Genomic DNA, 26,801 nt, shown 5'->3' on the forward strand with positions numbered 1-26,801 from the left:
GAGCATCATAAAAATGATTAAAAGGGAGACGCCCAGGGCATTTTCGGAAGTATGTGGCTATCTAGGGAGTTGACTTCAACACCAAACATGTGGTGGACATTACACCGTGTAAAGTTCTTAACAACTCTTAATTATAAAAAACAATGAATCAGATGTAGGAGTTGATTAAAACCTTAAATTATTTAATTCTTAAGCACCTTTCCAACATTAAAAAAATTCAAGAAGAACGGTTCAAGGAACAACTGTAGAACATGGAAACTATCTATAATTTTCATTCACATAACGCTCAGACTTTCCTCTGTTTCTTCAAAGATCAGAACAGTTTTGGTTCATTTTAAACATTCAACGAGGGAAAACTTGAACATTTCCTCTTGATTAAGATGCAACCTACCACTAAATCTACTCCCGTTTCTTTTTTTCCCCAAAACTCTAAAAGCTGTTGGATGAAAGATGGACTTGCCTCGCTCTCCTCCGATGCTCCTCAGTGCTCCCTGGTCGGATATTTGAGTGTTGCCTCTGTGGTTGACAAGCTATTAAATCCTTACAGGAATGCCAATGACTTCACGACAAGTGCCCACGCTGTCAGACACGGGGCCTGCCAAGAAAGGGGATTGCCTTTTTGTTTTTGGGTGTTAATCACGACCTCAAGAGGTAGGGAATGTTTTCGCTTTTTAGTCATATGACAGCAGCACCTTTCTTTTTATTTTTGAGCCAGTGAGAGGAAATTGTTGTTGCCAGGATTTTAAGTAGCCTTAAAAAATGGAATAATCCCACCTCAGCTATTAAAGCAAATCTCTTTTAATAGATTTCTTTTTGTACCACCCACTGGATTTTACACCAAATGACTGTGGCTAGCACAAGTTAACCAAGTATTCTATTCAGTTAAAAAATAATTTGTTGTACTTCATTTTGTATTTCAATCATAACTTGTCTATTACATCAGTTACAAAATATTTGCAAATTGTATCCAATTGTACACTTTAAATCACACTTGATTTATGGTGGTTGAAAATTATGAACATGTAAGGTATTTAAAAAAAAGGATCCAACAGTTATGAAACTATTTTCAACTATAATCAAACTATTTTCAACTATAATCAAACTATTTTCAACTGTAATCAAATTATTTTCAACTATAATTAAACCATTTTAAACTATAATCAAACTATTTTAAACTATAAAAAAAATATTTTCAACTTTAATCAAACTATTTTCAACTATAATCAAACTATTTTTAAATGAAATAAAAGCATTTTCAACTGTAATCAAACTATTTTCAACTGTAATCAAATTATTTTCAATTATAATTAAACCATTTTAAACTATAATCAAACTATTTTAAACTATAATCAAACTATTTTCAACTATAATCAAACTATTTTCAACTATAAAAAATATATTTTTAACTTTAATCAAACTATTTTCAACTGTAATCAAACAATTTTCAACTGAAATAAAACAATTTTCAACTGTAATCAAATTATTTTCAACTATAATTAAACTATTTTAAACTATAATCAAACCATTTTTAACTGAAATAAAACCATTTTCAACTGAAATCAAACTATTTTCAACTATAATCAAACTATTTTCAACTGTAATCAAACTATTTTCAACTGAAATAAAACCATTTTCAAATATAGTCAAACCATTTTCATCTATAATTAAACTATTTTCAACTATAATCAAACTATTTTCAACTATAATCAAACTATTTTCAAATATTTCAAATAACAAAAATGTTAGAATATTCCCCTTTTTATTACTCATTCTACCTTTCTGTGGTTTGGTTCATTAACACCTTAGTAATTATTTAGTTTTCATTTCGAAATTGTACCTACACTGGCATCCATCCAAGCCTCAAGCACGACGCTCATTTGTCCTTTTTGGAGTTGCAATGATTCGTATAGCAATAGTTTGCTTTTCAACTGAAATCAAACAATTTTCAACTGAAATCAAACAATTTTCAATTGTAATAAAACCACTTTCAACTATAATCAAATAATTTTCAACTGTGAACAAACCATTTTCAACTATAACCAAACTATTTTCAACTGTAATAAAACAATTTTCAACTTTAATCAAACTACTTTCAACTATAATCAAACTACTTTCAACTATAATCAAACTATTTTCAACTGTAATAAAACAATTTTCATCTATAATCAAACCATTTTCAACTGTTATAACAAAAATTTCTACTGTAATCCAACTATTTTCAACCCCTTAACTATTTTCTGCTGTTTTCAAATACAAACCATAATGCAAACCAACTAAAGACACACTTTAAAATGTTGAAAATGAGATTTGCTCTTTCTTTTGTCCTTCAGAGTGAAAATGTTTGTTGTTGGATTCTTGCCCCGAAAGTAAAAAGCAGTTGATGTTGAAGTGTTGACAGCTTACAATGTTTGTCATGTTATTAGAACAACAAAAGCTTAGGTTAGCACGGAGATGCATCAATGGCCGACGCAAACTAAAAATACAAAGTGTTTATTAGGTAGGGTCAGCTGGAATTGCACTATGAAAAATGTGAGCCCGTGGTAATCCCATAAACGTGCCTTAGACTAACTGTAGCTGATTATGTAACAGCTTAGTAGATATATATATATATATACATACACACATATAAGTTAGACACGTGTGTATCTTAATAAGGCTGTTCTTAAATATTTATATGAAACGTTCATACGAGGCTCCTTGTTGTTCAGATGTTCATGTCCATCACTCCATTATTTTATCTATATATCTGTCCGTCTGTTCTTATATCCATATATCTGTCCATTCTTTTATCTATTTATCTGTCCGTCTGTTCTTATATCCATATATCTGTCCATTCTTTTATCTATATATCTGTCCGTCTGTTCTTATATCCATATATCTGTCCATTATTTTATCTATATATCTGTCCGTCTGTTCTTATATCCATATATCTGTCCATTCTTTTATCTATATATCTGTCCGTTTATATCCATATATCTGTCCATTCTTTTATCTATATATCTGTCCGTCTGTTCTTATATCCATATATCTGTCCATTCTTTTATCTATATATCTGTCCGTCTGTTCTTATATCCATATATCTGTCCATTCTTTTATCTATATATCTGTCCGTCTGTTCTTATATCCATATATATGTCCATTCTTTTATCTATACATCTATCCGTCTGTTCTTATATCCATATATCTGTCCATTCTTTTATCTATATATCTGTCCGTCTGTTCTTATATCCATATATCTGTCCATTCTTTTATCTATATATCAGTTCGTCTGTTCTTATATCCATATATCTGTCCATTCTTTTATCTATATATCTGTCCGTCTGTTCTTATATCCATATATCTGTCCATTCTTTTATCTATATATCTGTCCGTCTGTTCTTATATCCATATATCTGTCCATTCTTTTATCTATATATCTGTCCGTCTGTTCTTATATCCATATATCTGTCCATTCTTTTATCTATATATCTGTCCGTCTGTTCTTATATCCATATATCTGTCCATTCTTTTATCTATATATCTGTCCGTCTGTTCTTATATCCATATATCTGTCCATTCTTTTATCTATATATCTGTCCGTCTGTTCTTATATCCATATATCTGTCCATTCTTTTATCTATACATCTATCCGTCTGTTCTTATATCCATATATCTGTCCATTCTTTTATCTATATATCTGTCCGTCTGTTCTTATATCCATATATCTGTCCATTCTTTTATCTATATATCAGTTCGTCTGTTCTTATATCCATATATCTGTCCATTCTTTTATCTATATATCTGTCCGTCTGTTCTTATATCCATATATCTGTCCATTCTTTTATCTATATATCTGTCCGTCTGTTCTTATATCCATATATCTGTCCATTCTTTTATCTATATATCTGTCCGTCTGTTCTTATATCCATATATCTGTCCATTCTTTTATCTATACATCTATCCGTCTGTTCTTATATCCATATATCTGTCCATTCTTTTATCTATATATCTGTTCGTCTGTTCTTATATCCATATATCTGTCCATTCTTTTATCTATATATCAGTTCGTCTGTTCTTATATCCATATATCTGTCCATTCTTTTATCTATATATCTGTCCGTCTGTTCTTATATCCATATATCTGTCCATTCTTTTATCTATATATCTGTCTGTCTGTTCTTATATCCATATATCTGTCCATTCTTTTATCTATATATCTGTCTGTCTGTTCTTATATCCATATATCTGTCCATTCTTTTATCTATATATCTGTCCGTCTGTTCTTATATCCATATATCTGTCCATTCTTTTATCTATATATCTGTCCGTCTGTTCTTATATCCATATATCTGTCCATTCTTTTATCTATATATCTGTCCGTCTGTTCTTATATCCATATATCTGTCCATTCTTATATCTATATATCTGTCCGTCTGTTCTTATATCCATATATCTGTCCATTCTTTTATCTATATATCTATCCGCCTGTTCTTATATCCATATATCTGTCCATTCTTTTATCTATATATCTGTCCGTCTGTTCTTATATCCATATATCAGTCCACTCTTTTATCTATATATCTGTCTGTCTGTTCTTATATCCATATATCTGTCCATTCTTTTATATATATATATCTGTCCATCTGTTCTTATATCCACATAACTGTCCATTCTTTTATCTATATATCTGTTCGTCTGTTCCTATAGCCATATATCTGTATGTTCTTTTATCTATATATCTGTCCGTCTGTTCTTATATCCATATATCTGTCCATTCTTTTATCTATACATCTGTCCATCTGTTCTAATATCAATATATCTGTCCATTCTTTTATCTATATATCTGTCCGTCTGTTCTTATATCCATATATCTGTCCATTCTTTTATCTATATATCTGTCCGTCTGTTCCTTTATCCATATATCTGTCTATTCTTTTATCTATATATCTGTCCGTCTGTTCTTATATCCATATATCAGTCCACTCTTTTATCTATATATCTGTCTGTCTGTTCTTATATCCATATATCTGTCCATTATTTTATATATATATCTGTCCATCTGTTCTTATATCCACATAACTGTCCATTCTTTTATCTAGATATCTGTTCGTCTGTTCCTATATGCATATATATGTCCATTCTTTTATCTATACATCTGTCCATCTGTTCTAATATCAATATATCTGTCCATTCTTTTATCTATATATCTGTCCGTCTGTTCTTATATCCATATATCTGTCCATTCTTTTATCTATATATCTGTCCCTCTGTTCTTATATCCATATATCTGTCCATTCTTTTATCTATATATCTGTCCGTCTGTTCTTATATCCATATACCTGTCCATTCTTTTATCTATATATCTGTCCGTCAGTTCTTATATCCATATATCTGTCCATTCTTTTATCTATATATCTGTCCGTCAGTTATTGTATCCATATATCTGTCCATTCTTTTATCTATATATCTGTCCGTCTGTTCTTATATCCATATATCTGTCCATTCTTTTATCTATATATCTGTCCGTCTGTTCCTTTATCCATATATCTGTCTATTCTTTTATCTATATATCTGTCCGTCTGTTCTTATATCCATATATCTGTCCATTCTTTTATCTATACAGTATATCTGTCCGTCTGTTCCTATATCCATATATCTGTCCATTCTTTTATCTATATATCTGTCCGTCTGTTCCTATATCCATATATCTGTCCATTCTTTTATCTATATATCTGTCCGTCTGTTCTTATATCCATATATCTGTCCATTCTTTTATCTATATATCTGTCCGTCTGTTCCTATATCCATATATCTGTCCATTCTTTTATCTATATATCTGTCCGTGTGTTCTTATATCCATACATCTGTCCATTCTTTTATCTATATATCTGTCCGTCTGTTCCTATATCCATATATCTGTCCATTCTTTTATCTACATATCTGTCCGTCTGTTCCTATATCCATATATCTGTCCATTCTTTTATCTATATATCTGTCCGTCTGTTCCTATATCCATATTTCTGTCCATTCTTTTATCTATATATCTGTCCGTCTGTTCCTATATCCATATATCTGTATGTTCTTATATCTATATATCTGTCCGTCTGTTCCTTTATCCATATATCTGTCTATTCTTTTATCTATATATCTGTCCGTCTGTTCTTATATCCATATATCAGTCCACTCTTTTATCTATATATCTGTCTGTCTGTTCTTATATCCATATATCTGTCCATTATTTTATATATATATCTGTCCATCTGTTCTTATATCCACATAACTGTCCATTCTTTTATCTAGATATCTGTTCGTCTGTTCCTATATGCATATATATGTCCATTCTTTTATCTATACATCTGTCCATCTGTTCTAATATCAATATATCTGTCCATTCTTTTATCTATATATCTGTCCGTCTGTTCTTATATCCATATATCTGTCCATTCTTTTATCTATATATCTGTCCCTCTGTTCTTATATCCATATATCTGTCCATTCTTTTATCTATATATCTGTCCGTCTGTTCTTATATCCATATACCTGTCCATTCTTTTATCTATATATCTGTCCGTCAGTTCTTATATCCATATATCTGTCCATTCTTTTATCTATATATCTGTCCGTCAGTTATTGTATCCATATATCTGTCCATTCTTTTATCTATATATCTGTCCGTCTGTTCTTATATCCATATATCTGTCCATTCTTTTATCTATATATCTGTCCGTCTGTTCCTTTATCCATATATCTGTCTATTCTTTTATCTATATATCTGTCCGTCTGTTCTTATATCCATATATCTGTCCATTCTTTTATCTATACAGTATATCTGTCCGTCTGTTCCTATATCCATATATCTGTCCATTCTTTTATCTATATATCTGTCCGTCTGTTCCTATATCCATATATCTGTCCATTCTTTTATCTATATATCTGTCCGTCTGTTCTTATATCCATATATCTGTCCATTCTTTTATCTATATATCTGTCCGTCTGTTCCTATATCCATATATCTGTCCATTCTTTTATCTATATATCTGTCCGTGTGTTCTTATATCCATACATCTGTCCATTCTTTTATCTATATATCTGTCCGTCTGTTCCTATATCCATATATCTGTCCATTCTTTTATCTACATATCTGTCCGTCTGTTCCTATATCCATATATCTGTCCATTCTTTTATCTATATATCTGTCCGTCTGTTCCTATATCCATATTTCTGTCCATTCTTTTATCTATATATCTGTCCGTCTGTTCCTATATCCATATATCTGTATGTTCTTATATCTATATATCTGTCCGTCTGTTCCTATATCCATATATCTGTATGTTCTTATATCTATATACATATATCAGTTCGTCTGTCTCTTCTTTAGGGCGGCCGTTTTCATCATGATTATGTAATTGTGTAGATGATCACTAAAGTATCATCATACAGTGATTTTTAGATGCTCTGTTAATCACAAGACAATCCATCTATAACTTATATTGATGCTTGCGTAACAGAAGAGGGAAAAATAGAGAATGTAGTCTGAGAATGTTTATTCAATACATCTGTCCATCTACAATTGAGTGATACTACTTATAATGCAATCATTTTTTAGCCAAGCTTGTTTTTCAATTCAAGCAAATGTCTTCAACTATTGGACGATACGAATCATTGCAACACCAAAAAGGACAAATGAGCGTCATGCTTGAGGCTTAATATTTGCATTCCAACGTACAGTTGTGCGTAATTTTTAGTAAAACAGCTTCAGCCAATCAGAGACTTCGTCACCGTTGGTGTCAAAGTCCCACGTATCGTCAGACCAGGAAATAAAAGAACGGAAAGTGATTTGGTTGACGAAGATCATCTTTTTGTCAATATAAATGTTTTATGTGTGGTAAAAAAAGTATCATATAAACTTTCTGTTGACGTGTCTTTAACCCATAAAAATATTTTAAAGAGACCTTCGTAATATACAGCGTTTGACGTCATTATGTAGGAAGTGGGGGGACAGAAATTTTAGGGGGAACCGAAAATGTACCTACACCGGACAAGGCATTTAAAATCCTGCCTAATCCGGTCGTATGACCACCCTACTCTTCTTAGATCTACTGTATATATATTTCCGTCTGTTTTTCAATTCTTATTTATCTGTCTCTCTGTTTTCCAGTTCTTAAATCCATGTACATGTCTTTCTATCTGTCCGCTCGTATATCTATGTATCTTTCCTTTTGTCTGCATATCTATTGCATATCTATGTATCAATAGAAACAGATAAAACATTAACTTCTGACCTACAAATCCCCAAATGTCCATGTTTATTTGTTCAGTATTCAATTAATGAATTATTTCATATTGCACTAACTGCACATGAATTAATTTCAGAGTCATTGATTCTGAATCACTGCTATCGATCAACAGTTCCTGTGGCACAAGTTTCACTGAGAGATTTAGAGACGATATGGAATACAAATGCGAAGAAAAGCATCAGTGTTTGTCCTTTGATAAACCAACGTTATCTTTCAAACCTGTTAGTGTGTTGGATAAATGTCATCAACTAAACAGATAACGTCAGATCTTGGTCTGAGGTAAAACAAAATCAAAGTGTACAAGTACTTAAGGATATAGAATGTTCCAGTGCTGGGCTTGCCTGGAACACAACGGAATGTTGGGTGAATCATCTGGTACCGCTAAAGTCGAACCTTCTTCTGGGTGAGTGTCTTTGGCATCCATTTCATCTGAGTCACAAGTGAATCCAACTTCAGTAACACATCAATCATCAGTGAACTATCCTGTCAGTGGCAGGAAGACCTCATTTTGGTTGCTGGACATTAGCTGACTCAGCAGCACATGCAGCTTGACCTGCACATGCAGGTCCTTTGGCTCACATTTAAAGGATATAGAAACACTTTAATTCACGCTGTTACTTGTTGAAAGAGTAAATAAATCCACATTTCTCCTCATTCTCTGATAAGACGTTTTCATCAGCCGGCTGTCAAGTAGCAGACGTTGATGGAAAATGGAATACAAAATAAAACAAAAACATGCTTTGGTTCAGTCAGGTGTAAAAAAAAAAGAGTTCTCAGAAAACTACAGAGACAAAAAAGAAATTCATATCAAAAGAAGTCAAACTATTAGAATCTGCTTTGGGCTCCTAGTTTTACTGGATTCATGTGATTTTTTATCAAAAGGACGAGTGTTTGTCTTAAACTTATTTAAATGTAAATTCTCCCTCTGGCTTCGGGGCTTTTATCGTGCCTGTCTTGAAATATAACCTCATTTTCTAGCTCATGCTCTGATTTTACTGCTGAGCATTATTTCAGACTCCATCATTTTATTGCCTTGTCTTATGTTCCACTCTTCATTTGAACTTAAACCTCGTCCGTCCTCTTATAAATCTAAACAATATTAGAGAATGCACTTTGCGAAGCGCTTCATGACTGATTTCAGAATGCACGCTATTTTTTACCATATAATTACTTAATGTTATTGAATTTATTATATTCTGGTTTAAAACCTAATATATTCCATATTTGTTGTGTTATTAAGTTGTTTTCAGTGGAGGAGAGATTATTATCGGATTGTAACTCTGCTCCAGGCTTATATTGCATACAGATAAACTCAACCAAGACTGAACACAATCTTAAACCTTTAGAGTAATGTTGAAATCTCTGTTGATCCCTGTCTTTTACTGACACATGTCCTTCAGCCAAAAATAATGTAAGATGTAGATTATTAGCCCTTTAACCTAAAACGCTAATCATTACTGATTACGTTTAATAATAGATGATTTTATTATCTAAAATCCAATTTTTATCTTTTGACCCGATAAGTTAGGGTTTACAAACCTTTTTGAAGAGTTCCATACTTGATGATGTGAAACAAGTAAGTATTAAATATTATATTAAATATTTTCAGTGTTTAGGAATCACCATTAACTCAAAACTAAATAGATTATTTTTATAATTCTTTCAATATTCCTAATGCTCTACTTTGGACAAGCTTGGACAAAAAACCGTCAACTTGGCTGCCTGAAAAAACACACACAAATGATGAATAAATAAACATGTAAGACATTTAAGATTAAGGTATAATATTTGATACATTTTGGCCAGGTGTATGTTTTGATATTCTTTCTGTAATAACAAATGAAAACATAATAACCCCAATAATGTATCTAACATATTGATTACTCACAGAGTGAAAGTAGCTCTTTGCTGGGAAAGTATGGACGCCCTGAATTTGAAAAAGTGGAACGGCAGATATTTAATCACATTGGCCTGGAAAGCAAAATGTGTATTGGAGATCAGATGCATCTTAAATTTGACCTTCCCTAACGTCTGACTTAGACTATACATTGTACAACTTGACTCAGAAAACCCAATCTCCAATATTTACACAAGGTGAGGATGTTTGTGAAAATGTTTCTGGAGATGTGAGCATTGTGTGTGTGTGTGTGTGTGTGTGTGTAGGTTTCCTCAGAATGCAGGGTTTGCTGCTGTTGTTGGCAAGACTCACAGCAGCATCTACTCTCCCTTCAGCAATTCAGAAGCAGCTGGCAGAGCAGAGCTGCTGGCGTACAGTCCCCAGGAGGAAGCCCAGAGTTTACCTACAAACTGCTCACATGTTGGATGATTAGTAACAGTGGTTTACCCAAAATAAAAACATGATGTTTTACTATCCTCTAAGCTCTTTTGAACACGCATAGCTAATCCTTAAATATGTTTAAGAGGTTTCAGGATGGCACAGATTTTTTATTTTTTAGGCACAGCAATTTTTGGAGGCTTAGAATTAATATCTGCGAACGAGAGGTTACGAGAGCGGAGTCCATTATGATGTAATAATGGTCTTCACTCCTCCTCAAGCCAGCCATAATAACGTCCCGCTTTGTTTATACAACAAGTCTCTTGGAGGTCGAGACTTGACTGAGTGATGACGCGCGGTGACAAACCTCTATGTTTGATCAATCACAGCAGAGTGGGTGTGGTTATGGTAAAGTGTTTTCAGTGGCCGGATCTTAAGTACATTTTAAAATTTTAATATTTCAATGAAAAGACAGTTTTGTTCAAAAAGACACATACTTATTAATAAAAAAAGAGTCCAACATCAGTTTAAGAGACACATCAGTTAAGGAATTTGATTTAGTTAGGAAGTGACTTACTGACGATCATCAACTTTGAAACATTAGTTCAAGTGGTAAAGTGTTGGTTGTCATCAATCAACAAGAAGACATCTCTTCCAAAAAGTACTGAAGTTTAATTGACATTTTTATATTAACCTTACTCACGTTCAGTCACCTGGCTCGAGTCATTCATGTCAGACATTGTTCCCGACACCTCAGATGTAGTCAGAGTAACGAGAAACCAAGACACATTTTTGAGGATGATTGTGAACGCGGATATTTTTAAGCCGTGCAATAAAAATGTGGCGCGGGCACCATGACTGTTCTTAGGCACGAGAAAAACCTACACGAGAAGCCTGACACTGCCGCAGGCATTTGTCGAAGGGTCAAGAAGTCAAGAGCATAGGAGTCTCGCACTGAATCCATGACCAGATTTAGAACACTTGGAGACAGAACTGGGCGTGGCACTGACACTGTCCATTTATTAACTCTGTATCGTTGGATCATTTTATTGTTTTAATTTTTTTTTCTAGATTAAAATCAAGGCAAAAATACAAGTTTTCCCCAAAAAGATTTCTTAAATAAAAGGACTACAAGTTGAATGATGTTCACAGACGTTTCTTTTGAAACTTTTAGAAACTAAAATATTGAGGGTGAAAAGTCAGGTGTTGTGATGGACAGTAAGGATGCATGTTATATTTAGGAATTTATGACTTTCTATAATAGACGAGTGTGGATATCCTGGCGAAGGCTGCAGCACATGTTTATGGCGCAAGGTATCGAAGTGCTGAACATGCACACCAGTTACAGAATCTGCAGTTACAGCCAATGAAACTGATTCTTCCTAAAACAATTACTATATATATATTGTAATAAATTAGCTCTTAGAACAATCTCATAAGGGTAAGTACTACATTTAAAATCAAACTTCTATTGCTGTTTAACTAGGGATGCAATCAAATGAAAATTGGCCAAAACAGAAACTGTATAATAAATATAAAAAATAATAACAAATTATTGTTACATTTTTATTTACATTATTTTGTGCTAGCCTCACTATAATCAAACAGATCGATAGATAGATTTTATTAATCCCTCAGGAGATCTGTTTCGGGAAATTTTATTTCCAGTTCGGTACAGCAAGTTTTATAAAAACAAGAACAAGAACAAAGCGAAAACAAAAGAATAAATGCAAGAGACTAAGTTCAAGTATATAGAACAAGGATACAAAGGAGAGGAAAGGAAAATGCACTAAATTAAATAAAATGTAATTAATTTCATTGTCATTTCTTGTCAAACTCAACCAGACTCATGACTCAAGTACGTACAGTCACATAATGGACAATCCAACGTCTTTCAATCAATTGCGTCTAAGAAGCCTTAAGCAAAGACATCGTGTTTCTTTAGAGTCATTCTTTCCGTCACCAAAGTCTACAGTGTCGATTAACATATGATTATGCAAGTAAACCACAGGAATAAACCACTTTATGAACTAGAAATCTGCACCCATGCTCTTATTATATTGTTTTTACCATGTCCTGTATCGGCCTTATTCTTTCAGTGATAAAAGTGTTTCACTTTTAGGTGAACTAGGTGCATCCTAGATGCATCTCTTTTACCCTTTGTAGATCTGAGATGTGGCATTTTGATCTTGTTTTGTTTTCTGTTTAGTGGAATTACGGTACAAAAACAAAGTTAAAGTTACGTTATTTACAAAGCTGTCATAACACATATCATATTTCATTAACTTACCCTTCATTCAGACAATGAAAGTTTGAAAACAGAAATTTGTCCAACTGCTACAAACAGCAACTTTTGCTCATGGGAAATGTGGTCTCCCGTCGGGCTAAACACTACCACTTTAGTCCACTGGCGTCGCTCGACTAAAAATCTGAGAAGTACTGAGAGACTTTTTAAAGAGAGTAACAAAACGAGAACCTTTATATTGCTTTGAAAATGGACCAATTTGGGAAATTAAAGCAATATAATTCGGACACCTGGGGGAACCAAAAACACTATTCTTAATCCTATGGATAGGGGGTTTTCTGCTTAAAAGATTCAATTACATATACAATATAACATTCATTTTAAAAGACAAGTAAAATCCCAGTAAGCAAAGAGGATTACAACTTCATAAAATCTGCTTCAGTCTCAGTTTCTATACATCTAGATCTATTTTATTTGATGGATATAATGATGGAATAGGTAATTTTTTTTTTTTTATCACAGTCAGGATCATTTAATGCCAGAAACAAACTTGTTATTCTTTAATCTATTCTTGAAGGCATCTCACAAAAGGTTATCTTCATAAATTGAGTTATTTATTCATGACACATAATTTGTATCGTTAATGTTACAAAGAGATCACACACATTTTTATTGAGCTCATCTTACTGAGGCCTGATCTCTTAAATATGTAGACGAACAAAACCCAACTACAACGGCATGTTTGTTTTCGGTCAACATCGTACTGCGCGTGAATATATTTCCACATCTTACATAAAAGTCAACAAAGCAGGATGAACAAAAAACACGGAGTAGCTTTACATATAAATAGCTATCCTCAGTCGCTGTTGCGCAAGTGCTGACCTCCATCTATCTTGAAGCTTCAGTTGTTTTGAAATAATGTGAATATGTGATGCTTATTTTAAAGTATAAATGTCAGAGCTGGTAAAAACATGTTCTTACAGGACTCATAACATCCTTGTTGGTTACATGTAAGGAGACAAAGTTGCATCAAGAACATGGTAGTTTGTTCAGTGAAGTGTACGTTTAAATCTATTCAAGTCTTTATGTCTTTAATTGGTGATTTCTGGGGTTACTGCTACTTTTATTTTAAAATAAGTCATAAAATCGTATTCAAATTATTCCACAGTTGCTCGGAGAGAAACTCAACTAGAAATGAGTCCCTAATCAAAGACATACGACCACCCCAGGATAGATGCAATTTATTTACATTGAGACAGGATATTAAATCATAAACATTTTGCTATTCCTCTAGTTGAGCTCGGAAGAATAACCAACAAATGATAAACATTAAAATGGATAAATAACACATGACATACATATTTTTTTCAAAAGAGTGAACCCCAATTTAATGCATTTGCTTCTCAGTGGTCACACATGCAGATAGTGCTTTATAACTTTGTCCTCTTCTTTCTCTGCTACCATTTCACTCATTAGGTTGTACAAAAACTTTTTTTTCGTGTAGTTCTTGCAGTTCTCCTGGTTGTCGGGATTGTTGTGGCTTTTTAATCTGGAAAAAGAGATGAGAGTCCGGGTTACAAACCCACATTTTTCAATATTTTCAAGGACCTTTTTTCTCACCTTTAACCACGAGCTTCGTCGAGCACTCGTCGCGCCCCAGAGAGTTCTCGGCGGTGACGGTGTATTCGCCGCTGTCCTTGGGCGACACCTTCAGGATCACCATGGAGCAGACTCCACAAGTGTTGGTGATGTAGTAGTTGGAGTTGGAGTTGAGGCTGATGTTGTTTCGGTACCAGGTCACGTGAGGTCTCGGGTTTCCGGTCACGGCGCAGGTCATGTAGCACTCGTAGCTCTCCGGGCTGTTGTGAGTTTTGAGCGGGACCGGGAAGGAAGGGGGCGCCTCAAAGCTGACACCCTTGGTGACGGGGAGGTTTAGAGAAAAGATTTCTGAAATGGAAAAAGGGAAAAATTTAAAGCAAAATGGTACCAAATGGTATTATTAAGATATTTTGGAACAGCAAAATCTTTGTTTAAAAGACACAGGAATCTGTTGCGATCCTTAAAAAAGGGCTCCTCAAAATTTTTCTTTGCTGTCAAATGTCTACTTTCAGAATCTCGAATGAGCATTGAGCTACATCAAAGATTAAAACAAGTTCTTCCTGAGAGGTCATTGAGCGAGCAGAAAGGTGAATTATATTGATCCATTTATGAGTAACTGTGTCTTGTTTTTGATATATACTGCCTGAAATGAAAACTGTATATTTAGTTCAACTAATTTGATTTTAGTGTGTCTTAAATAGATCTTGGACCTCTTTTGTACTGTTCAGTATGTGTCTGTTTGTACAAAACTCTCTCTCACTTTTCATTTCGTTGTACAATACTCTTCTGTGATTGGTCAAGATTCGATGTTTGTCACCACCTGTCATAGATCCAAGAAGTCTCCAGCTGGTTGGAGAATGAGTGAAACTACTATAAATAAAGTCATATTGGACTCTGCTCTTGTAACATGATGTTCGCCGAGATTTAAGAGGGGGGAGAGCTTTATAAAGTAATAACTTCAAAACATTCACCATCCCTTAAAACTAAATAAATTAATTCTGAATATTTAGAAGAATAAATGATGATTTAGCTTTTAAAAATCAGAGTCAGTTCCGTCTACCTAAAAATATTCACAAGTAAGAGCAGAGTTTGACTTCCAATAAGAATGGTATTGTACAAAATGTTCTGCTTTTGTTGTTCAGCTCACTCCATTATTGGCGTGAAGAAAAATAGGCCCAAGATAATGAAATATAAAATATACTAATCTCCCAAAAGACACTTTTTCACCAACCTTTCTTTCTTCTCACTTCCCAGTTCTGTGACTCGGAGGGTTCGGAAAGCCCCATGTCATTCTTGGCATAGACCCGGAACTTGTATTGCCGCCCTGGCATGATGTTGATGGCGGTGAACTTGTTATTGAAAAGATGGTCCGCCACCATATGCCAGTTGCGCTTCACTGAATCTCGCTTGGAGACCACGTAGTGCAGTCTGTCGTCTTTCTTCTCGTCTGGAGAAGGATCCCAAGACACTGTCACGGTTCCTGAAACGTTCTCCTCCAGCTCCACTGCGCCAGGAGGCTTGGGGTCATCTACATGCCAGGAGGAAAAGTTAATGAATTTCTTAAGACAACATGAGTTAGTGAAGATTTTTGAAAGCTTTTTCTTGTGTGGTTTGGGCCAATTGCATACATCCTGAAAGCACCCCCTTGATTAAAGTTGATCGTACGGCCTGATCCAAAAAATCTAAATTAAGGATATTATGGATTGCCTCAAGCAAAGTTTGGCCTGTAATGTATCTTTGAGGCTTTTTAACAGTCTTAAAAGTAGAGAAACTTCCCTCAAACTTGAATAGAAAATTGTAAAACGGAAGATATTTCAGTTTTCTTTCTTTCTTCCTGTACCTGTGACTCTTATCTCAACACTGGAAGTCTCTTGGCCAACAATATTCTTCACAATGATGGTGTAGATTCCGGTATCATGGCGCTCGGCTGATGGGATAATCAGTTGGGATGATGTGTCTGAGTTGCTAACGGTCACATTTTTCCCGACCGGCATGTTATCCTTGAACCATTTTATAGATGGAATAGGAGAAGCCTGTGGACAAAAAAAGGGTAGATGGTTGTAAATCGGTATTTAATTAATTGAAAGAGTGAGTAGAAGTGGTTCCAGTTTGTCTAATTTAGTAAATAAAATGGACTCCACATTATTTTAAATCATAATCTAGATTAATGAAATCGATGTTATACCAGTTATTCATTTGAACTATCTATATAATATAACCATTTTAAATTCTGCTATTTTGTGTGATTAAATCAACAGAAAAGTTTATCATTGTACATACCACAAAGTTGAATGTCACTCTTGCAGCATTTCCGGCTCTCATAACCACAAAGTTTTTAATTTTCTTGTCAGTAAATTGAGGTCTCACTGTGGATCAGTATAGAAACAATTATATTTGTGCCTTTTAAGAATGAAAATTCCCTTCATTTTACCTGGAGGAGGCATTGCAATGATATAGTTTTCCAGTTCCAGGGCTTCACCATCTCCACCTTCATTGGTTGCTATAACTCTCACCCAGTACATAGCCATGGACTTAAGACCCATAATAGTGTAGGCGTTCATGATGATGGCACTCGAGTTGCATCGACACCACTCCGGGTTTTCAGCCGGTCTGAGCTCCACAAAATATCCTTTTGCCTCGTCCTGGACCCCCTCCTCCTCTATTGGTTTGGACCAGCTCAGAGATAAGGTTGTGTATGTCGAATCAGATACCTTGAGATCAATAACTTTTCCTGGGGGCTCTGAAAGGATCGACACATTAGAAAGATTGTGAATCCGGGCGTTATTGGAGGTCCACATTTTTCCTTTGGTGCTTACTCTTTGGATCTCTTGCAAATACAAATTCTGAAGGTTGACTCGCTTCCCCGACACCAGAAATGTTGATGGCAAATGCACGGAACTCGTATTCGATGCCTTCTACGACATCTTTTACTGCATACTTTTTCTCTGTGGGTTTTAAAAAAAACAAAAAAGGTTTCGAATAAAGAAATGCAAATTGTCATCAAAGTTAATCACTGTAATTTATGGGTGTGCACCTGTCTATAAGCCACAGGTGTTATACTGTTGTAACAAGAGATAAACAAGATTTAAAACATTTACATTTTTTAACTTTTAATTTAATTATTATTTTTTTTAAACTATTATAAAATAAATAAATGAATGGTTTTTCGTATCACGTTTTGTTGTCTCTTCACATTGAGTCTGTGTTTTACGCATTCCTATTTTCTTCTTCACCTTTAACTTGAAAGCTGAATCTTATGCAATTGTGTGTGTGGGTTTGATTTTGTTTTGTATAGTCTATTTATTCATCATGCACAATCGATATTCTTCCTTTATACATCCTATCTTCTGCGCTCCCTGCTGTAGCGCCCTGTTGAGGCCACTAAAATTCTATAGATTAGCCACATTGTTGTATACGGTTCACTATAGTCTGTTAACTACAAATCAATGTTCTATCGTCATACCTTTAATTGGCTCATCTGGTGGGTTAACAAGAGCCCACAAGTTGCTGCCATTCTTCCTTTTCTCAACATTGTATCCAAAAAGGTTGGTGCCGCCGGTATTGACAGGTGCTGTCCAGGCAAGGTTAATGCAGTCTTTGAAAGCACTGATGATTTTTAGGGCGGTGGGAGCTCCAGGATACGCTGTACAACAGAAATGGGTTTTGGTTTTTAATCATGGGTGTTTTCATAAATTGTGTAAATGCTCACCCTTCGTTCCGGCCTGTATGTCGTCTGTCTCCATCAGTTCACTGACGTCGAAAGAAGTTTCTGCCCTGATGTGGTAGCAGTATTTCCGTCCGTGGTCCACATCGATGTCTCTGTATTTTGGCTCTGGTCCAATTTTGCCTAGTTTTTTCCAGCTATTACGGCCGATCTGTTGGCGCTCCAAGATGTAGTCAGTGATGGGGCAACCGCCGTTGTCTTTTGGAGGCCTCCATTTGAACTCGATGACAGAAGAAGAACTTTCGATGATATCCACGGGTCCCAGAGGTGGTGTCGGTTTATCTTTTCGATCAGTCGGGAATGAAGCGTTAATTTTTCAGATGGATGAATATGTTTATACATAGAGTGGCACTTACCGAGCACATTTAGATGTGTGACGGCTTCAATCATTCCACATTCATTTTTAATCCTGACTTTGATCTCTCCTGTGATTTTGCGATTGCACTTCAACAACACCAAACGGGTGTGCGTGTCGGACCTTTCGATTTTGGTGCGGTCGTCTTCCAGCAGCTCCTCACCTTCGTGGAACCACTGGATCTTCATCGGTTCACGGCCAACGAAGGAAACCTTGAAGGCGGCCTCTTTCCCAGTTTTGATTGTGATCGGTTTTTTAACCTCGGCAAGATCGTCTTCGTTGAATCGTGGAGGGTCTAGTTAAATACGCACAGACTTTTGTTTGTTATTGATTCAACACGGTGTGTTTTGTTAAATTGTGCTCACCTTCAACACGTAGCTCGGCTTCGGTTTTACGACCATCTGCTTCGTATTTGTACTTTCCGCTGTCCTCTTCCTTACAGTTTTTAATCACCAGTTTGCGATGAAACCCGTCTTTCACAATGCACATCTCTTCTGTTGACGTTATCTATAAAAAGAGCCGCAGGCTTAACATTTGTCATCAGGAGACCTGTGTAACAGAATGACTGGCGTCCTTCACCTCCACTCCCTCTTTGTACCAGACGCCATCACAGTCCTCGCTGCTCAGTCTGCAGACCAACTCGACATCTTTACCGATGACGGCGGTGACATCTGACATGCCGCTGGTAAAGTATACTCCGGGGTCTGCAGGTTTCAAACATGCAGTAAGTTCACCGAGACGTTTTATAACAGAGATGATTGTTAGATCTCACCGATGACAGTTTCAGGAACAAGAGGTCCCTTTCGTACTCTTTTTCTTTTTTCGATTGGTGCTTCGTCTGCACCTTCTTCCACCGGCTCGTCGTCCTGCTGAGCCTCAGTCTCTCCTTCAGCTTTTACTTCCTTTTCAACCTCTGACTCATCACTCTCGTCATCTTCCTCTTCCTCACAGCTTTCCCCAACATCTTCTGGCACAGCATCTCCTTCTCCACCTTCTCCTGCTGCCGCCTTTGGTTTGGCTTTCGACTTTTTCTTTATTTTCGCACTTCCGTCTTCTTTACCTTCTGCTTTGGCTCTGGCTTTGGCCTCGGCTTTAGCTTTAGCCTTGGCCTCAGCTTTAGCTTTAGCCCTAGCTTCTGCTTCAGCTTTTGCTATAGCGTCAGCTTCCGCTTTTGCCGCAGCGGCCGCAGCAGCTTCAGCGGCTCTGATTTCAGCTTCGGCCTTTGCCCTTAACATCATTTCTTCTCTATCTTTCTGGATCTTAGCATTCTGCTCCTGAGCCATCTTCAGAAGATCTGCATTAGAACCACCTGCACGCGTTGTTTTGCGAGCTTTCTTCTTTCCACGCGAGTTTGGATCGGTGTCAGCTTTTGAAAATCACATTAAAAAACAGTTTTTCAAAAAAATGTTTTCAAACATCGAAACTTTGTAAATTTTACCTTCAACCACGAGCCAAGCACTGCAAGATGTCATTCCAGTCTCAGCTGCATAAATGCCTTTGTCCAACACTTTGCAGTCCTTGACCACCAGTGTGTGAATCAACATGTCGTCTGACACAAGGATGTCGAATTTATCTCCTTGCTCCAAAAGAACATTCTTTCCCTTCCAGGTGATCCTGGACATAGGAGCTGATATGACGCATTCAAAAACGGCGTCTTCTCTTTCTTCTGCCGTCACATCTTGAATCTTGTAAAGGAATTCGGCATTCGAAACTGCATGGGATACATGATAGGATGTCAAGATTTTTGGTCAAACAATATCTGTAGCGTGATCCGGTCCATTTCCTAAATAATTCACTTTTCGATGTCATTGTAAATATGTTTTTTGTTACAAAAAACAAACACATTCTCTGAGTCACCTTAGAATCTTGATAATAAGTTTATATTTTGTCGTAAGTATAATTTATTGTGTGAAAATCATGATTTGTGGCAAACCCACGCAGGAGACAAGGTTTCAATCTGGTAGTTTCACACAACACTGTTTTAACACGTCGTAACACATTTATTCTAACCTTAATCCATAGTAGTTTTTATATACTGAATGCTGTACTTGCTACTAGCTTAACTCGTCAATAACTTGCTGCAGTCATTCTGAGGATAAGTTTACCGCCATCAGTTTTATGTTTTGAAGATTAAAATTGGAATAAATCTAAAAATGTAATCATCAGATTAATTTAAGTAATGAAAAGCTTGTTCACAATAACAAGCATAATTTTTGAGCGTTGTTGAGCTGGTGATACTTTTTTGCGTGTCACATTTGTTTAATAAAATGTGAATTACCTATAAAGTCATGGATCAACCCCTGATAAACTTTCTCAACCCTTACATTTTTCATTGCTTGACAAGAAGTCAGTCAAGAAACTTTTCCAAAGTTTTTGCCGTCAACCGACATAATTATCCATCTACTTGTAGCACTTGTCAAGGACTTTAATTAAAAAAATACCTTCACCTTGATTTAACGCTGCCGCCTATGATACATTTAAATCACATCTTTACCGTTTCCTTGCTTACGACAAATTAACTCTCAAGTAGGTGCTCTCTGCTGTCTAATAAATCTCACTCACTGACGCTCCTTAATAACCGAGTGATCTTTTATAATTACTTTATCAGTCAAGAGTGATTATTCTGTGGCTGATGTGAATTTAATATGCTTTGGAAAAAGAAAATTCTAGGCTTTTTCTAAGGATAAGACTAAGAGATGGGATTCATACATTTTATAGTTCCTTTCATGAATTGAAGGACGCATCAAACACCTTCAACCACCATTTTGACAGTCTTTCAAGAGTCTAACTGGCTTCACGGAAAGATGGCGAGTTGGCTGACCAGACAGCAACATCATTAAATCAGTCCTGGAAGGGATGGTTTGTTCTCCCTCACTTAAAGCTCTCAAAAGAAACAAAATAACTGTCAATTTCGGAGCACAACACAAACGTCTTGGAGGAGAAGTTGTGGCGTGTCAGGAAATTGATATGGAAGGATGACTTAAGAGCTGTTGTCTGGATGTCTGGAGGATGGATTGAAGCTTCATCTGAAGTTATTCTCATGTTTTTCAAACGTTGAAATTCTATAGCTAAAGATTGACGGAAGAATGGCACGCATAAATGATACGTGTGCAGTTTTACATATCAGTTACAGGGAACAGAAGAGCAGTTTTACTGTGAACTCAACTAACATTCTATTGTCATTGTGTAGATTTATTTAGCTACGGTTGTCATATGTTTATTTTTTAATTCTGTTGTATTATGCGTCAGTGGTAGTTTCATTTAGATAAGTCAAAAATGTGTTCTGCAATTGGAAAATTATTTCTGTAAAGCCTTTATAAGCCTTTATACTAGAACCTTTTCAAGGTAATTATAAGTAAGTAAGTAAGTAAGTAATTTTTATTTGTATAGCGCTTTTCCAGACCTGCTAACATTTACATCATATATAGCTCTGTAACCCATAAAATTTCAGAAACGCTTTATTCTCTCACTCTACTTTTAATTCTGTGTTTAACGGTGTTATAATGTATTTTTGTGTCATCATGATCGTCCTGAAGTTTGTGAAATTAGAATTTAACGGCGTGTCTGATGACGTCACACACACGGAACTCTGTGCTGTCAGCCTTTATTCAACCAGTATTAAACACAAACTTGCTATTTATTTGGATCGAGGCAAATATTGAGGTCAACATTAACAAGAACATTTGTTATTGTTGACTTTCATGCGTCGACTGAAAGTTTCTCTCGTCTCTACAGAACAGCAAAGTGAACTGCTTTGTTTTGGTTCATTTTCTTTTTTCTCATTTCTGTTAATACTTTTTGTTATGATGCTTTTTTAGATGCTTACTAAAGTAAGTTCTGTTAAATCCTATGAAGTGATTTTCCTCTCCAAACATCCCCTCACATTTTCTCTGCAGCAGCTGCTGTTAGCTCTGTTGTTAGCAGCAGCTGCTGTTAGCTCTGTTGTTAGCAGAGCTGCTTCACCAGGGCGTGACGTCAGCGCAAATAGAATTATTAAACTGCTTGGGTCGGATACGTGGATCGAGGCTTTTTCAACGATACCCGATCCTAGGGCTTTTTTTCCATTCTGCAAAATTGCATTTTGTTTAACATTTCTTCTGTAATCTCGAAAAACGATCTGAAAAAATGGCAGACATCAGACGTGTATTTCAAACACTGTGTATCATTCACAGATTATTTTATTTGCATCAATGAATTGATTAAATATATAAGACATTATTTAAACATTTTTGACGATAATAAACTATATATCTATACATTTCCATATGTGTTTTAGTATAGTTATTTATTTTAAGAACTCAAAAAAGACAATATACATGTTTTTTTCATATTCTAAAAATCTTTTGTCTTCATTTCATCTGTAATTTGCGTTTTATTTGCCTTTGTTAATTTCTTATTTCTTTTATTTTATCACACATTTTATACGTCAATTGTCTTATTTCTAATAGCTGCTGATTTTCTTTTTTTTTTCAATTTAATTGAAATAAATATTCTGTTGTTTTATTCATCGCACATGATTTACTTTTCATTTGATTAAATATATTAAACATGGTTTAAACATTAATGATGATCCTAAACTATATATTTATAATATTTCATAAGGGCTTAACTGTATTACTTTATTGTCTGACTTTTTTTTTTTTTAATGTTCTGGTACTGATTTTCTTTAAACTGTAGTTTCTGTTGTATTCTTTTATTCTTTGTCAATTTGTTATTAACAAATTTCATGAAATAGTAATTCACTTATAATATGTATAAAATCACCATTTGCGTAGGTTTTAATTAATTTAATTATTTCATTATATTTAATTTTAATTATTTAATTAAAATACATTTGACCTTTCCCAAATATTTAGATTAAAAGAACAAAACAATTGATAATTTAATTAACAATGACAGACAGTTAAGGGATGTAAAGAATTTGTTTTTGATGAAGGTTTTGAATCTCATTTTATTGGATCTTGATTTTCTCTTTTCTACTTAGATGGATACAGATTGTTGTGGTACACGTATATTCAGTACTTTGGGAACATGAAATGTTTTCTTACCCTTCAAATCCGTGGAGAAGACCTTCACACCGTCCACCTCCACTTGATACAACCCTGCGTCCTCTGGGTTCACGCCGTTGATGCTGAAGACGTACTTCTTCCCGATTTGCTTCAGCCCGTGCTTGATCTCTGTCTCGGGATCGAAAGGCACCATCACTCCGTCCTGCTCACACAGACACAAATGTCATGTGGTTGCACCACAACTTAGCATGCGTCATTGCACATGTATGATCCCATTAACTGACCTTGTACAAGAAGATTTTACTGTTTATATCTCTAAGTGCCATCTCAAGTTCAAACTCGGCGCCACCGTCCTCCCTCATCTCAATGGGTTTGAGGTTACACAGCCTCTCAATGACCTGGACACAGGGCACATGTTGAGGGGCTGATTCACAGCGTCCCCTAATGGCTAAACGTGATACTACCTTTTCTTGTGCTATTTGCCTCTCCATCTTCTTGGCACTGAGTTTATTCAGCATCCCACGGTAGTCCGTGACGCCATGTTGATTGCAGATGCCTTCGTAATCCTTCTTATCCGCACTCATCAGCAGTTCCCAAAACCTTTCATCAATTACTGGTTTTAAATCTTCTTCCTCCACCTCGACCCTTAAAAAAGATAAAGTTGTTTTTTTTTAAATTTCCAATAGCCCCAGGGTACTAAAATAAATGTTTCACCACATACGCTGTCTTTAGGTTCTTTTTGAAATCCTCTGGCAGTTCTCTGATCGCTGCAATCAGGTTTTTATTTTGAATTTGTCACAAATGAATGGATTCACCCGTGAAAAGAAGGATTCCTACCTGTTCTTGATTCTTGAAGAGCACGATTCTTTTTATAGCCGACTGAGGAAAGAAACCTCGAGTGAGTCCTGGTGCTTCTCTAACATCTAACCCTTTAATGCTCACCCTCGATGACGTTGAGCGTTGCCGTGACGATGGCTTTTCCGTACTCGTTAGTGGCTAAGCACTTGTACGTGTCGGCATGGTCAGTGCAAATATCCGGAATCTTTCGAGACAGAAACGATGACATCATCGGAAATCCAAAATCCAATTCTAATTACAAGTGTGCCTCACCAGGAGCTGGTGTTCACCAGAGGGTTTATCAAATGAGATTTTGCATTGTTCGTCAATCTCGCCTTTATTTCGCACCCAGGTCACGGTTGGCGTCGGTAGACCCGTTATTATAGCTTTGAAAATGGCGGTTTTACCTGAAAATGCAAGAAATGTCACACGTCACAGAAAGATGGCGGCGACGGGAGGTCATTGACGGACTTTCCACCGACCTTCTTGAAGAGTGACGGCGATGGGTTTGCGAGTGAAGTCTGGTGTGCTCATGCCTTCAGGTATTACCTCCACGAATTGAGTGATCATCACACCCGGGACCTTTGACTTCTTTCTGATCCTCACTGTTAATAAAAACCATCATATGTTCATTTGTCAGAATGAACCAGGAGTACAAATGGGTTCAAAGATGGAGAAGAGGTGTAGAAAGTTGTGAAAGTTCTGAGCTAAAGTATACTGTTTAATCAAATTGATTTACTTTACTTACTTACAAAACATATAATATTGTTTTAAATGTATTACTTCTAGTGTTTATTACTGCATGTGTGAGAAAGGAACGACAGGATTAGAGAAGTATTTGTTGGAGGAACTGGTCTTTGGAATGAGATGATTAAAGGCATGTAAAACTTCGACAAAGATATAATGGCGAACTAACAGCTCTCTGCTACACAAAGTATTCAGACACAAACTGTTCTACTTTCTCACTATAAATGTGCGTCTTTAAACCAGATCTGATTTCTTCACCCACCCTCTAGAAGAAAGTAGTTTAAAATAGTAAATCTTTAAGAGGTCATTAGTCAAGGATACAAGTCTTAAAACCAGAGGAACAGGAAGTGTGTCACCTGGGGATTTGTATAGGTGGTTAAGTTATCTCTTTTGTTTAGGTAGCATTAAAGCACTAAATAATCTACAGTTGACGCGGAGGTGAACTCTGGCCTCCAACCCCGGCCTCTAACCTGAACACTGAACTCGGGGCGCATATTCAACCTTGTGTCATCATGGAAACAAAGAAAAAGCACAACTGAAGAATGAAAAGAAATATACTTTTCTTTGCACCGGCGTGAGGGTGTGATTCATTTTGCTGAAAATTAGTCAGACCTCATCCAGTGAGACTCCTGCCTTTTAGATAAGGCGAGGAGAACAATGTCTTATTGCAATAATAAAAGCTATTTTACCCCCCTTTAATGTGAGTTTATGGTTCTCGGTCGAGTATTTCCTCGAAGGCAGCAGGATTGTCATCCTGAACCAGCTATTACAAACAAAACCCTTTCTAATTTCTAGTCCAAATTTCTATTCACGCTTCTTATGAGACAAATTTCAGTGAAATGAAGGAACTTGTTTTAAGACGGTTGGTGTTGAATATCTAGTATTTTCTTATATTACAAGCACACGAAAACATTTAAAAAATATTTTTCAAATGTGGTCTCAAAGCTCAAATTCAATAGATAATACCCTTTTTGCATCTAGTAGTAAACTTTTGTTTGTGTCTCAAGTGTGGATCACTGTGAAACTGCAAGAGATAAAATGCTCCATAACTTACCCTGGCCAGGAGCTGTTGGCTCCTCATCTTTCACTCGACGGATCTTAAACATCTTGATTTTTGTCTATAACCAGTCTTAAAAAAATACAAAAAGAAACTCATTAGACATGAAAAAGTATTTTCTGCGACTTCATTCTTCAATAATAATAATAAAAGAACACAAACACATTTTAAACTCAAATGAAGTTCAATTTTTTTCATGCAACAATATGGAAGTTTTTCTTGTGTTGACTTTAATTGTCCTTATTATGTAAATCAAAAACGTTGGAACACCAAAGTCTTTGTATTTTCAGGGCAAATGCAACAAAATCCTCTCCTGAACCCTAGTGCAGATGGTCGGATGGTAACCTTATCTCTTGGGCATCCGAAAGAATCTCTGTGATTGCAAAAATACTTGCTGTGTGGATTCCTGCAAATGGTTGGTCCTCTTTGACGGCAGTAGGTCACATACCTCGAGAAGCTTCCTCATGAGTCACAAAGTGACATAAAATGGTGGTTGGCTAACTCCCCTAAAACTATATTTGAAGGAGGGTTTTTGGTTTCTTTTGGGGCCCCCAGTGTCCCCATTTAAAGTGCAACAAAATATTTTAAAAAGTGGTCATGAAGCTCAAAAATAGCCGATTTCCAAATCAATTAAGACTCGCACAGAAATATTGCTACCAAGCAAATCTTTTTTCAAG

At 35.6% G+C, this 26,801-nt stretch overlaps 1 protein-coding gene across 1 annotated transcript; it reads right to left on the reverse strand.

Moving 5' to 3' along the window:
* Positions 1 to 14,205: 14,205 nt before the first annotated feature.
* On the reverse strand, positions 14,206 to 26,173 carry igfn1.3 (immunoglobulin like and fibronectin type III domain containing 1, tandem duplicate 3). The gene is made up of 23 exons (XM_087801788.1): positions 26,122 to 26,173; positions 24,803 to 24,925; positions 24,594 to 24,727; positions 24,426 to 24,525; positions 24,321 to 24,362; positions 24,205 to 24,250; positions 23,948 to 24,128; positions 23,768 to 23,881; positions 23,523 to 23,685; positions 19,913 to 20,185; positions 19,247 to 19,840; positions 19,054 to 19,178; positions 18,840 to 18,981; positions 18,476 to 18,769; positions 18,105 to 18,401; positions 17,859 to 18,038; positions 17,212 to 17,340; positions 16,827 to 17,135; positions 16,676 to 16,761; positions 16,236 to 16,428; positions 15,627 to 15,923; positions 14,417 to 14,743; positions 14,206 to 14,345 (listed from the first exon to the last, which is right to left on the reverse strand). The coding sequence occupies exons 1-23, from the start codon at positions 26,171 to 26,173 to the stop codon at positions 14,341 to 14,343; spliced, it is 4,206 nt and encodes a 1,401-aa protein (XP_087657914.1). The 3' UTR covers positions 14,206 to 14,340.
* Between the last annotated feature and the right edge of the window lie 628 nt (positions 26,174 to 26,801).

Source organism: Callionymus lyra, chromosome 10 (genome assembly GCF_982586985.1).
Source record: "Callionymus lyra chromosome 10, fCalLyr1.hap1.1, whole genome shotgun sequence".
Lineage (NCBI taxonomy): Eukaryota > Metazoa > Chordata > Actinopteri > Syngnathiformes > Callionymidae > Callionymus > Callionymus lyra.

Coding starts and splice junctions, on each gene's coding strand:
- igfn1.3 (XM_087801788.1), bottom strand. CDS start 26,173: ATGTTTAAGATCCGTCGAGTGAAAGATGAGGAGCCAACAGCTCCTGGC. Junction 16,429..16,675: donor GAGTGACATTCAACTTTGTG/GTATGTACAATG, acceptor TTTTGTCCACAG/GCTTCTCCTATTCCATCTAT. Junction 14,744..15,626: donor GGAAGTGAGAAGAAAGAAAG/GTTGGTGAAAAA, acceptor TTTCCATTTCAG/AAATCTTTTCTCTAAACCTC.